Below are 14,727 nucleotides of genomic sequence, written 5' to 3' on the forward strand. Positions count from 1 at the left end.
AAGCAGCGACAGCCAGGGAGCTGCATACTTGTTGTTTTTCCCCCAGGCAGGGTTTCTCTGTGCAGCCCTGGCTGTCCTGGACTCACTCTGCAAACCAGGCTGGCCTCGAACTCACAGAGATCCACCTGTCTCTGCTTCTTGGAGTGCTGGGATTACAGGCGTGTGCCACTCCGCCCGGCCTGAGCTACAAAACATTTTAAAACTAGTGACCCAAGGGCAGAGGATGCTATGAAGCACTGCTAACTATGAAAACTGTACATATAAGGAAGGCACCAAGCTTTGTGTAACAGCCACAAGGGGCTCTTGATGGAAACTGTCACAACCAACAGTTACTGCTCCCATCAAGGGCATAGCGGAAGCACAGTGCTGTTTAGGAAGCTTCCTTCCTCCACCAACAAGCTGGGAGGGCTCTGGCCTCCAGCTTTACAGGATCCAAGGGGCAGAGGGGCTCTCTGAGCAGCACCACGAGGGTATGGCTGACAAATTCTACACTGCTGACTTTCAGGAGCAGTAACTCTAAAATAAGTTTTTTAAACTTTTAAATGAACAAAACGATGGAGAGATGGCTCAGTGGTTAAGGGCACTGGCTGTTCTTGTAGAGGATGCAGGTTCCCAGCACCCACCTCGGGAGCTTACAACTGCCTGTAACTCTGGTTCCAGAGGACCTGATGCCTCCTCTGGCCTCTGTGGGCACTGCACACATGTGGCACACACACATGGAGGCACACATACACATAAACAAAAATAAAAATTTTAAATAAACCAAAGCCCCAAAGTTTCGAGAAGGAGTCACCCACCTGCTGCTGCTGCACACTCACTCTATCTGGGTCCTGAATTTTAAAAAGCAAATCTCTAAAAATTGCAAACCACACACTGAAGGCCAAAACCAGCCCAGGACTTGTTTCTAGAAAGCTCTCAAGGTAGGACTGTCAAACAATAAAAGAACCAAACAAGGAATGTACAACAGATTGTAGGCTGAATGACTTAAAGTATTTGTCACCTGACCCTGGAACAAGCACGCCCTGCTCTAATGGGCATGTGGAGGTTCCAGGAAGGAGGTGCCACTCAGGATTTGCATCCTGAATCTGGGGAGCCAGTGAATAAGGAGAGACGACCATACTGGCCATGCATGCACAGGTGTCAGGGGGAACTGGTGGGACTTGATGCAACTCTGGCCAATAAAATGTAAGAGAAATTCTATGAGGAGCTCTAAGAAGCCTCCTTAAAAGGAGAAGGTAACCTTCTTTTGCTTGTCTGAAATGTAGCCATGGTAACTGGAGAGAAAGCAGCTACTCTGAATCACTGTAGGATCTGTGTTAATGACAGCAGGAAAGTGAGTTAGGAGCATCCCTAACCACCCTGAGGAAATCTATTTACCTCTGAATTTTTCATATGAAACATAACATTCTATTTGTGTCTTGTGTGGAGGCCAGAGGCTAATTGCTCTCCACCTCACTTTTTGAGATAGGGTCTCCTCTTGGATTGGGAACTTGCCTGAGAGGCTAAACCATCAGCAAGCAACCAGAATTGTCTGTCTCCATCTATCTATCTATTGTGTGCATGCATGCGCATGTGCCATAGTTCTCATGTGGAAGTCAGAGGGCAGCTCCAGGGAGCCAGTTCTCTCTTTCCGCTGGGTGGGTTCTGAGGGTCAGATCAGGTCAGGTTTGGTGGCAAGCACCCTTCGCTGCTAAACCATCTTACAACCACATAAGCTCTATCTTTAAAACCTGCTTGTTTGAGTTTTTTGGCCTACCTGCTATAGTTAAAAAACATCCCTGAGTCTGCCATGCAAGCTCAGTTCTGGGAAGTGACAGTCAAGTGACAAAACCGTGAGTCTCCACATGGTTTCCCCAAGGCTTTCAATGGAAGAAGGTATTAATTTTTTTTCTGGGTGTGTCAGTGTGCATGTCCGGATGCACAGAGGTTAAGAAAAGGGTGTCAGGTCCATTTGAGTTGGAGTTATGAGTGAGCCGCCTGATACGGATGCTTAAGAACAGACCTTGGGTCCTTGAGAAGAACAGGAAGTGCTCTTAGTCACTGAACCATCCCTCCTGCCCTTACTATTATCTTGAATTATAAAATTTTAGTCTATATGAGTGGCAGGAGGCTGGGGATACAGAGGCACACAGGGTGGTTTGGCATCTCCAAGGGTAAAAGGTGTCATGTGTGAGGTCAGAAGAAAAGTGGGCATTTAACTGACACAGTCCCCAAGATCTGAAGCTTGTGCGCTGCCCCAGAGGACGCCACAGTTCCTGTTCAAGACTAGCAAATGTGGCCTAAGCTGGTGAAGGTTTCCAGGGTAAACAGTGCGCACCCCACCTGCTGGCCACCCAATACCTGCTAGGTACCTCATAAGCAGGATCTTATCTCTCCACACACATTCAGGGTATTTAGAACCCTAAAGATTCTCAGGAGTCACCTGTCCAAAGTTACACAGCTAATGAGTGGCATCTACATGAAGGCTTACATGCAAATGACAGTGCTCATGTAGGAACAATGACACCAAAGTCATCTGCCGTTCAAACAAGCTTTCAGTCTTACCTCCCCACCTCCTAAGTTCCATTTAACAAGTGAATGAGCTCCTTAAGGGGGGGTGAGTCATTCAGCAGGAATGCAGCGGCTGCTCTCCACCAAGTGGGATGAAGACAGCCTGCTAAAGCATTTGTGCCTTGCACGCTCCTGGCCCTCCCCCACAGCAGGACACAGCTATGAGGTGCCCTTGGGTTGAATCTCCTCGAAGTGGGCAGCAGAGGTGACTAAGTGCCCAGCTCTAGCAGGCACTTAGTGTGAGAATCAGGAGCCTGCCACCGACTAGCTCGCCTCAACCTTGGTTGGCCCAGCAGTGAAGGTGCCTACATCAGAGGGCTGCTACAAGGATAGAGCTGGGCAGTGTAAAAGAGCCCCCATTAGTTGTTTGCTATTGCTGTAAGATACGAATTGCAGTGCCCATGGTGACCAGTCTCACTCCGTGACTGACACCCTCTAGAAGCTTTCATGGAGAGGCCAGCTGAGTGGCCTCTCCGTAGGGATGCTTCTCTGACCTCCGTGTCCTTGCATTGGCATGTATACTGCTGTGGCATGTAGTATCCCTTGGTCTAACTGTGGACTTTTATTTGTCAGAACTAGAAGCCCCCAAGGCCAGGGCCTGTGCTGCTGACACTCATCACTGTGCAGCCCTGTCACACCACAGGCACACATGAGGCTCTCCTTAAATGCTTAATAATAAACAAGACAAAATCAAACAGAGCCCCTCACCTCCTGGATCTTTGTTCTGGCTAAAGTATCTGTACATGCCCTCCTGCGTTTGTGCATGTGTCTGCACTTGTGTACATGCTCACCTGCATGGTTTCTTGTTTCAGCTGTTCTAACTGTTATGACGTTTCATCAAGATCAATATGGTGGAAGAAAACCTAAACAATGTCACCTGGAAAATAATTTTGACTTCCAGAGGTGGGGACAAGAGCAGCAAGGGTGCTGGCCGAGCTCTGGGAAGGTCATGTCTCACACTGAGCAACGACTGGCTGAAAGGAGCTGCAGTAAGAACTGAGGGAAAACTGACTGTACCCAAACTTTACTACAGTCAACACCCACCAGCCTCAGTGGTTAACACTGGTGATACAGTCTGCCTGCTCTGTGACGAGAGAGCATGGAAGCCGTCAGAAGAGACGCTTGATGCTAGCCTGTCATATCTTCTCCCCAAAGTGAACCCTAAGTTCCCTGTCCACACAGCAACCTCTCTTTATGTTAAAGGTGCTGGGGTTTTAGCTAACAGCCCACTTGGGAGTGATTTCTTTCAGCAAGCAATGCCTCTGTGACCTTTTCTCTGTAATTTAGTTTAAACCATTCGGGGAGCCTCTGTTCTATTTTTTCAGAGCTTCTAAAGAACATCATATGTTTTAGGAACCTAGTAGCTGGCTGACCTTGGCTAAATAATGCAGTTATAATTTTGGATTGAGGGTCTATAAGCGGAACACAGCTAGGCCAGGTGTGCTGGCGCACGCCTTTAATCCCAGCACTGGGAAGGGAGAGGCAGGTGGATCTCTGTGAGCTGGAGGCCAGCCTGGTCTACAAAGTGAGTCCAGGATAGCCAAGGCTACACAGAGAAACCTTGTCTCGAAAAACCAAAAATGGACGCAGCTTTTCTTTTTTGTTTTGTTTTTTCAAGACAGGGTTTCTCTGTGTAGCCTTGATTGTCCTGGGCTGGTTTTGTAGACCAGGCTGGCCCAGAATTCAGAGACACTTGCCTCTGCATCCCAGAGTGCTGGGATTAAAGGCATGTACCACCACATCTGGCTGGACACAGCTTTTCTAAGCCACATCTATAAAGCATGCATTTAGCACCACATAATTAATAACGAACAGCAATGAATGCTTAGCGTATTCTAGACGTTGTTGTAAAGCATCCCAAATTGACTGATCTAACCCTGTAATGCTACAACACAGGGCACTGCTGCACACCTGCATGTGGGTATGTTTATGGCCATCATCAAGATAAACTAAGGTAGTAAACTGCCCAAGCCCACAGACTACTCAGAGTTATGAACTTGGGATTCAAAGCAGAAGACCCTAGGCCACCTCTTTGCACCACATAATAAAGGCTCTTAGAACAGCTCCTCCTGCCCGTAGGAAAGCCCATGCCATTTCGTGCCCTCCACTCATGTTTGCTTCTCACCTACTAAGATTTATATTCTAGTTGGCTTCTGGGCCGCAATTCCAGCCTTCGCTTTGCACTCCAATTGCACCTCCTAATCACCCATGAGGCTATTTGCAATGCCCCAGATAGTAAACATATGGAACACACCATAGAGAGCAAGTACATTCAGCTTCAACCACTCAACCTTGCTTTTCTATCCAGAATCCTAGATGTTCCTATGACATGAAAAGGCAACGGTTGATATACTGGGGGTTTTGCTAAAAGCCAGTTCAATTTCCACTGCATCAAGCTGGGATGTTTTCTGCCACACCTGGGACATAAGGCCCAGAGGACTGAACGCCAGCAGGAAGGGCCGATGGTCTCTGAGAGCGAAGCCTGTGAGTGAAGTAATTACTGGACAGAACTGGCCCATTACCACAGCTTTTGGAAATTATTCACCCCAGTATATGGTCTTAAAAAAAAAAAAAATCAAGATCTTAGGTTGTAGCGGGCTGGCTGCCCCTGATTAGGGCTGCAGGGAACCTGCCGTTACCTTCACTCCGTCCAGCACAGCTTTGATGACCCCCTTCACAGTCGTCACCGTCTCTTTATCTTCTGAGTTCACGCCCTCTAGCATCACCTGGTCAGACCATCGGATGAGGTTGGCGAGGCTCTGGTATACTCTGCTATAGCAGGAGGAGAGGGCTGAGCTACAGGGAGGAGAGGGTTAAAAGAGCATTAAAAACTGATCTGCATCATGACCCTCATACCTAGAGAGCACACAGGCAGGGCAAGCATCTTAGTGGGTCAGCGGACACTTCTTTTTATAAAATCCACGATTGTTTTGTTTTGCTTTGCTTTGTTTTTTTGACACAGGGTCTTACTCTTTGGCCAAGACTGGTCTTGACTTGACTTTAACTCCTCTGCCTCAGTCTGTTGGGTGTTAAGATAATAGTTAAGTACTATTGTGCCCCAGTTGATTTGTCTTAAACATTTTTTTGAAATTAGTGTGTGTGTGTGTGTGTGTGTCAGAAGACAACCTGAAGGAGTGGGTTCTTTTTTTTTTTTTTTACCATGAACGTCCTGAGAATAGAACTGAGGGTGACAGGCTTGGATAAGTACCTTTACCCATGGAACCATCTTGCTGGCCTCAATGACTCCTTTAACACAGATCTTTTCTTCCTACACTCAATGGAGGTTTATATTCCAATCTGTTGAAATCTGGTCCACTCTGCTGTGTGTGTGTGTGTTGTGTGTGTGTGTGTGTGTGTGTGTGTGTTATATAAGCATGTGTGTACACAGAGTGTGCCAATGTGTGAGTGTGTACACAGAGATGGGAGAAGGAGTCCTTATGTCCTGTTCTGTCACTCTTCTCCTTATTTCTTTGAGACAGTTTCTCAGTGAAACTGGGGCTAGGCTAGGGGCCAGCAAGCCCCAGTGATCCTCCTGCCACTGCCCCCAAACAGTGGGTTTTGTGTAGATGCTGGCTCTGAACTCAGACCCTCACGATTGCACGGGAGGTGCTCTCACCCATTCAGGCATCTTCCCAGCCCCATATGTATTTCTCAAACATAACAGAAATTCCACCATAGCAGCTTCTCAAACTCCCTCTATAACATTCTGAGAACATCTCTTTCCTCCTTTCAGTTGCAAACCACTGGCCTGGGTCAGGGCTCTGTGAGTTTGACCATCATTTTGGTGGATCACAGAGTCAACAGGTTTGAAGGATTGTGGTGTAGGGCTAGCCATCCTTGTGAGAGCAGCTGTGGTTTCACAGAGCCTTCTTATCCTCGCTCAGTGTCAGCATACTCATCGATGCAGCTGTGGCTGGGTGGAGATGCTTTCAGGGACTGCGTCAGAGGTGAGTAGTCTGTCGTGTGCTGATACAGTGTGTGCTCGTGTGTGTGTTGTGTAGAGCAACAGCCTCCACTCACACTACACTGGCCTGGAAATGATGGTGTAGACCAGCTTGGCCTTATAGACATCTGATTGCCTTTGCCTCCTGGATCAATATCTGTGCTGCCATGCCCAGCCCCTAAAGACGTGTCTCCTAAAGGAATTCTAGAAGGGGCTACTGTTCTCATTCCACACTTTACACACTGTAACAGAAGAGCAAAAATAACCACTCCCTCAGACACTTAGAAACCAAGGGTACAATTTAGAGAAAGCGACACAACACTGTAGGATGTGACTAGCTGGGGTCTTTGGGCACTACACTGTGATGGTCTGTCAACACAGCACTGTAGGGCATGACTAGTGGGGGTCTTTGGGCACTACACCGTGATGCTGTCACCACAACACTGTAGGGTGTGACTAGCTGGGGTCTTTGGGCACTACACTGTGATGCTCTGTCAACACAACACTGTAGGATGTGACTAGCTGGGGTCTTTGGGCAGTACACCGTGATGCTGTCACCACAACACTGTAGGGTGTGACTAGCTGGGGTCTTTGGGCACTACACCGTGATGCTGTCACCACAACACTGTAGGGTGTGACTAGCTGGGGTCTTTGGGCACTACACCGTGATGCTCTGTCAACACAACACTGTAGGGTGTGACTAGCTGGGGTCTTTGGGCACTGCACCGTGATGCTGTCACCACAACACTGTAGGGTGTGACTAGCTGGGGTCTTTGGGCACTACACCGTGATGCTGCCACCACAGCACTGTAGGGTGTGACTAGCTGGGGTCTTTGGGCACTACACCGTGATGCTGTCACCACAACACTGTAGGGTGTGACTAGCTGGGGTCTTTGGGCACTACACTGTGATGGTCTGTCAACACAGTACTGTAGGGCATGACTAGTGGGGGTCTTTGGGCACTACACCGTGATGGTCTGTCAACACAGCACTGTAGGGTGTGACTAGCTGGGGTCTTTGGGCACTACACCGTGATGATGTCAACACAACACTGTAGGATGTGACTAGCTGGGGTCTTTGGGCACTACACCGTGATGCTGTCACCACAACACTGTAGGGTGTGACTAGCTGGGGTCTTTGGGCACTACACCGTGATGCTGTCACCACAACACTGTAGGGTGTGACTAGCTGGGGTCTTTGGGCACTACACCGTGATGCTGTCACCACAACACTGTAGGGTGTGACTAGCTGGGGTCTTTGGGCACTACACTGTGATGCTGTCACCACAGCACTGTAGGGTGTGACTAGCTGGGGTCTTTGGGCACTACACCGTGATGCTCTGTCAACACAGCACTGTAGGGTGTGACTAGCTGGGGTCTTTGGGCACTACACCGTGATGCTCTGTCAACACAGCACTGTAGGGTGTGACTAGCTGGGGTCTTTGGGCACTACACTGTGATGGTCTGTCAACACAGCACTGTAGGGCATGACTAGTGGGGGTCTTTGGGCACTACACCGTGATGCTGTCACCACAACACTGTAGGGTGTGACTAGCTGGGGTCTTTGGGCACTACACCGTGATGCTGTCAACACAACACTGTAGGATGTGACTAGCTGGGGTCTTTGGGCACTACACCGTGATGCTCTGTCAACACAGCACTGTAGGGTGTGACTAGCTGGGGTCTTTGGGCACTACACCGTGATGCTCTGTCACACAGCACTGTAGGGTGTGACTAGCTGGGGTCTTGGGCACTACACACCGTGATGCTCTGTCAACACAGCACTGTAGGGTGTGACTAGCTGGGGTCTTTGGGCACTACACTGTGATGGTCTGTCAACACAAGCACTGTAGGGCATGACTAGTGGGGGTCTTTGGGCACTACACCGTGATGCTGTCACCACAACACTGTAGGGTGGTGACTAGCTGGGGTCTTTGGGCACTACACCGTGATGCTGTCACCACAACACTGTAGGGTGTGACTAGCTGGGGTCTTTGGGCACTACACCGTGATGCTGTCAACACAACACTGTAGGGTGTGACTAGCTGGGGTCTTTGGGCACTGCACCGTGATGCTGTCACCACAACACTGTAGGGTGTGACTAGCTGGGGTCTTTGGGCACTACACTGTGATGCTCTGTCAACACAGCACTGTAGGGTGTGACTAGCTGGGGTCTTTGGGCACTACACCGTGATGCTCTGTCACCACAACACTGTAGGGTGTGACTAGCTGGGGTCTTTGGGCACTACACCGTGATGCTGTCACCACAACACTGTAGGGTGTGACTAGCTGGGGTCTTTGGGCACTGCACCGTGATGCTCTGTCACCACAACACTGTAGGGTGTGACTAGCTGGGGTCTTTGGGCACTACACCGTGATGCTCTGTTAAGTGCAGCACACAAGAAGGAACTGCACCTCTGCCAGCGTGGCTGTACTCTGCATGCACCAACAGAGCAGCTGGTAAGAAGGAGAACAAACTTTTCCAGCCCTCGAGAATGAGCAGAGTCGGCCAAGCTCAAGGGCTCACAAGGATGAGGTGAGGGGGGCTGCCCCCGCCCGCAGAAAGGGTGACCCAGTTCTGCAGCCTGTCTGGCAGGTGAGGTGTCCCTGGGAGCATCCTGGCATTAGCCTCAGGTCCTCTGAGTGTTTTGTTCTTCTACCCCCGCCCCTCATCTAGCTGCTTTCTCTTCTTCAGCATCTTCTCGTTCCCCTCCTCTAGGAAGCAGGGCAGGAACCCTGAGCTCTCTCACTGCCTTCTTCAGTGTGTACCACATAACCCGCACTTCATCGCACAACAGAGGAAGGATAGTGTCTAGGGGTAGCTGTCTCCATATCTGATGGCCTAATGTCAGGCTCTCTGGCTCAAAGGAGACCACTGAGCCTTCCATGGGGGTAAACTAAGGGAATGCCACAGTACAGGCAGCAGCACCAAGCATAGGGAGCCAAAGGCCACAATCCCCAGGGGCCAGCCAGCAGAAGCTGGAAATATATAGACACACAGCTTGTTATATCACTCAGACAAAAAACAAAACAAAACAAAACAAAACAAAAACTGTGAACTTCATTGCCAAATTCTCAAAGCCATTTTTAAAAGCTCAGTCTCATGGGGTTAAAAGGACATTAAGCTGCCTTGAGAAATCCACAGAGATGCATTGATTATGAACACGCACCATGGACAAACCCCAGGCTAGCCAGCCCTCTTCAAAAAAGTTCCTGCCAGCTTGGAAACTGCTTCTAGCACGGCTTTCCTTCTTATACTTAATAATAAGCATAGGGCAAGCTAGCCTGTAAGAAGAAAATGCTGGGACATCTTGGCCTGGCTTAGGCAAGGGCGTCTCCATACCTTACTTTATCAGATGATAGTCCCAGCTGCTGAGGACTTGTGTGACAGGACTGAAGGCCACGGTAAGGGGAGATGGAGGCTCTGAGGGTACGTCCAACCCAATATGGTCACTGCTAGTGAGCTAATGCAAAGGATACAGCCACAGGCCAGAGTGGTGGCATCTGCTAGGAAGTACAGTTGCCAGCATACAGGCCTCTGCAGGAGCAATCGCTTCAAGGGCGGGAAGTGGGAGCAAGGGGAAGGCTCCCTTCTCCTCACTGTGTCAAGTGCCCCGAACCAGTGTGCCCTAAGCCTCCCACTGCTGTCACAGCTGAGGACCTTCAGGGGGACTCACCTGTGCTGGATCCGAGGGTCGGTCTGCACCAGTGGTAAGATGGCCTCTAGCACCTTGCTGGCTGACCCTGGGAGCATCTCCAGAACCTTCTTATCAATGGCCATTTTGTCCACAATGGTCTTAAAGTAGCGCAAGGCACTGACAACCTCCTTCTCTTTCTCCTCCAGCCAGCACAGGTTCTGAAAGGGAATGTCACGCTTAAGGAATGAGAAGAGATTAAAGGGAGCTATTCTGAAAACAGTGAAATTTATAAGCTAGCTCGACACTCCTGCAAATGGAAAACGTGCTGGTGGCAGAGAGCAAGCCAGGTGGTTTCTCTAAGGACCATGATCAGGACACAGGCTAACAGGAAGAAAGACAGGCTTAGGACTAGCAGGGTCACTTAGAGACTTGGGGATTCCCTTCCCACACACCCAGATACTGAAAATATTCTCCTCTGCTCTGATTTGCTACCTTAGATAGCACTTCCTATCTCCCAGTGTGTGGTGAAGCCTCGGGGAGGACGTGAGGGAGCAATCGTCATGTCCCAGGGCACGTGTACTCATCCCAGAAGCAGACCCAGGATCCAGAGGTTTGAGGAACTGGCAGCATTCACAGCCCACCCATCACCTAGATCGCCTGATTCAAACAGTAGCTCCCTTCCCATTAAAGACATGTGACGTCCACAGGACTCTCGTCCCAGGGCTGGCAGGAGGAGATGAGGAAGCCAGAGCCAATGACTACTGGTGCAAGGGTTGCTAATGCATTCGGGCATTCAGATTCTAAGGAAAGCTACCCGGAAGGAAGGGAAAAACAAAAAACAAAACCAAAAACACAGTGCCCGTACTTTCCAGAACTCACCCTTCTAACCCCAAATTTTTCTTTCTCTTGGACTTTGGGTAGCCTTGGATCTACACCAAGCAGGCCATATAGCAGTAACTTCTTCTCCCCAACTTCCCTTCTGCAGTGGCCCAGAGCCCAGGGGTGCGCGGGCACAAGCAGACACTAAGACCATCTAGACTGGATAGTCCCACAAATGGACACCATACAGGACGGATGGAGGCGTGTGGACAGCTGAAGCCACGTGTGGGCTCCCTAAGGTCCAGAGGGTGGGAATAACAACTGAGGGCATGAGATTTAAGCAATAATCTATACATATATGGCAAAAATATTATAAAAAGTGATTATTCTTTTGAATACTAAATCTCCCCCATCTCCAGATAATGTCAGGGAATATAATTTAAAACTCTAAAAAAAATCTAGTATGGGGAATATTTCATAGGAATACCAAAAGAAATATCTCCGAATGGATGGAATCAAGTAAACAGTACTTGAGCGAGACAACTTCCAAAGGCTCTTCTTGGCCTGCTCTGCAGACCACCAAGAGCCCTCACCCTTCCTTATGTCCTTCGCCATTTTCCTCCTGTCTCTATCTGACATGTTCGTTTCTTGTCTGTCTCCAAGAGGCTGAGCACTGGTTTCTCTGTTGCCTGGATAAGAGTGCTCAATGTCGCTGTAACACCCCTACCCCCATCCCCAGTAATCAGGACACACAGTGCTGCTGACAACATGCAGAGCAGTCAGGCTACAGGGGACTGTGAGAACAGACACTGCTGTCTTGGCACATCAGAAAGTGCTGGAAGGCAACAGTGATAAACTTGGTGAGGAAACAGGAAGTATTTTAGGAAAGCACAGTCACACACAGAGGCAAGAGTGAAGGGGAAACTGGGAGCAGCTGAAAGTGAAGGGACATTAGAGCAGAAAGTCTTTTCCTGTCACTAGGAGAGATCAAACCAGCTACATACGAGCCAGACTAACTGGACTCAATAAGGGAACCCAGTGAGGGGACAGCAAAGTAAGGCAGCATCTGTCCCCTTCTACCAATTCCATGCCTTATTTCATGGTCTCTTATGCTCTGCATTCCCGGAGCCCTTGGTGCTCAGCTGTGGTTAGCAGTCAGAACTGGGCTATAGAGTCACCTCGGAATGACAGTCAACCTGTATACCTCTCCCACCCCAGGGGAGCAGTTGCTACCCCGTGTCCTCAGAAACTTGGTAACCCTGTGAGGCTGTCAATCCTGGGAAGGGCCTACAAGGCCAGGCTGGACTTGGGACAGTAGACTCCACCTCCTTGTCTGTGGGGCAGGTGACTGCATCTGCCCTGAGTTACTAGAGAAGGCAAAATGGGTGGCCGAAGCTGGAGCCTAGCGTAAGAAAGGCGCAGTTCCACAGCGTCAGTGTGAAGGCAGAGGAGGGCAAAGGCTGTGCAAGCCCGAGCGGGGACGAAAGGGCCAGGTCACAGCTGCCACCCTGACACTTCAAGACACCCACTGAGCACTGCATTTGTTTCCATTCAGGCTGTGACCTCCCCACAGAACGGATGTTATTAATTCATAAATGGGGAAACTGAGGCTAGGTGGGGAGTGGGTAGGATAGGTAGCTTGCTAAGATCCCATAGCTGAGTGATGAAATGAAAACCAAACCTGATATGTTTCATTTCACAGTGTGGACAGTGCCAAAAAAAAAAAAAAAAAAAAAAAGGCAGATCAAAAGTGTGGTGGGAGCTGGTGTGGTGGTGCACACTCGTAATTGCAGCACTCAGGATGCAGAGGAGGCGGAAGTACAAGTTTGAGACTAAGCATCATGGTTAGACCTGCCCTCACACACCTGGTCCCAGGAACACAGGAAGATAACTGGGGATCTGGGAGAGCCTAAACAACATAGCAAACAAACCCCGTAACAATGCACGCAGGCACGTACATCCTGGAGAGCCCTGGGTTCACAGCTCTTATTTAATAAATAAGTAAAGAGGACACAGGTTAAGTGGAAGCTGAAGTTACTTGGCTGGTAGTGGTGACAGTGCAGTACCTGTGCCTTTCTGCCCTGAGCCACTGAACAGGACAGGTAGAGGAAAAGAAGGACTATAAAATGGCCCCAGTCTTCAGCTACTGCCTCACATCAGAGGAGCAGTGGATACTTAGCTTGTTCCTTTAGGGCCCTGTTGTCTACCTCAGTCCTGGTCTCTACTTCATGGAAACTAAACTGTGCTCACAGCACCACAGCACAGTGAGGAAACCATGGACCGAGTCATGGGTGGGGAGCAATTAGAACCGGCATGTAAACCCTGGAAGGGGGAGGGGGGCTGACTGTGCGTGCCTTTAATGCCTGCAAACGGGAGTCAGGGGTAGTCAGTCTCTGAGTTCCAGACTAGTCTGGTCACATAGCAAGTTTCAAAACAGCAGGGCTATAACAACACAACACAACACCAAAAACCTGGAAGCAGGATCTTGTAAAGACAAGTCAACATTTTTCCTCCTTCTGTACTCGACAGCCAGGCCCTGCCTGCTTTACGTGAGAACTGCAGAGCTAAAAGGGAAACCCCACAGGAGCCACCCAGGATCTAGCCAATGAAGGTCGGAGACCTCACCTGATCCAAGCCACTTCTGGAAGCTGTTAGCTGATCGTATAATGATGGTTAGCTTTCGACTCTCAGAATGTGACTAAACTTTCTCTGCTATTTTCAACCTACAGCTCACTGTTAGTCTTGCTAAAAGGTTGTAAAAAGAGCTGACATTCTTTTTCTATGGGAAGCCTATTGTGTTTAGATGAAACCAGGCTAGAAAGACAGTGGAATACAGTGGACAAAACAGGCTTAATTAGAAAACGTGGCCCACAGCCAACATTGTCTATTAGAAACAACTTAAGCCCTCTCCACATGGCTAGGAAGAAGAAATAAAACACAGGTGTGAAACCACAGGGACAGTGGCTGGACAAAGAGAAACTGAGGGCATGGCAATAGTCTGGATCTGCACCGGACTCATGTACTTAACAGGGAAAGGCACAAGTGGGATAACAGGAAACGGCTATGCAGATGCTCTGTAAAAGGTGACAGAGAATGACAGGCACACACACTGACAGGCAGCAGCAATTTCCCCACACCCAAGGTTTCTGGACGCTGTCCTCTCTCCTAGGTGCTGTGGCAGGTTCCATCCCGGGGCCTGCACTAAATAGCAGTCACACTCAGTAGGGGCCTTGGGACCAGAAGGGTTGAGTTTACCGCCCAGGCTGTACCTGCAGCTAGTGCTATAGGGCAGGCCTCTAGGGCCTTGGGGAGATGCCCTGCTGCTACAGGATGTTCACAGCACTGCTAGACCCCACCTACTAGATATCCAGCAGTGCCAGCCTCACCCTCTGAAATGACAACTGAGAATGTCTGAGATGTTGCTGGAGCTTGCAGACGCCTTGCTGAGTCAAGGGTGCACTTATACCAAATGCTCCTCCATGACCTTTCTTTGGACAATGCATAAGAAAAGGATTCAAGTGCTGAACATTTTCCTATCAGCATTCTCTTGCAGAGTCAGTTAGGTGTGAGCTAAAGAGTGCGCTGTGCGTGCTGTGATACAGACCAAACCTCTCTCTACTTCTATATGAAAGTAGTGCCAAGTACTTCCCTCTTGCGCATAGGGAGCAATTCACTCAAGGTGATCCGCTTGTCCACATAAACAGGGTAGTGTTTGTGAACCACGTTAAACTGACAGTTATGACAGCAGCTCTGCACTCAGTTGCCCTGGGACAGTTAC

General features: G+C 49.4%; 1 protein-coding gene across 5 annotated transcripts in view; it reads right to left on the reverse strand.

Annotated features, from left to right (window-relative positions):
- The window catches only part of Rapgef1 (Rap guanine nucleotide exchange factor 1), a 119,814-nt gene that overhangs the window by 44,535 nt on the left and 60,552 nt on the right, over positions 1–14,727 (reverse strand). For all 5 annotated transcript variants that reach the window (XM_051166140.1, XM_051166139.1, XM_051166142.1 and 2 more), the window contains 2 exons: positions 10,170–10,348; positions 5,190–5,346 (listed from right to left, as the gene is read on the reverse strand). In XM_051166140.1, the coding sequence (XP_051022097.1) occupies positions 5,190–5,346; positions 10,170–10,348 (336 nt within the window). The remainder of the gene's footprint in view (positions 1–5,189; positions 5,347–10,169; positions 10,349–14,727) is intronic.

The sequence above is a fragment of the Acomys russatus genome, chromosome 24 (genome assembly GCF_903995435.1).
Source record: "Acomys russatus chromosome 24, mAcoRus1.1, whole genome shotgun sequence".
Classification (NCBI taxonomy): domain Eukaryota; kingdom Metazoa; phylum Chordata; class Mammalia; order Rodentia; family Muridae; genus Acomys; species Acomys russatus.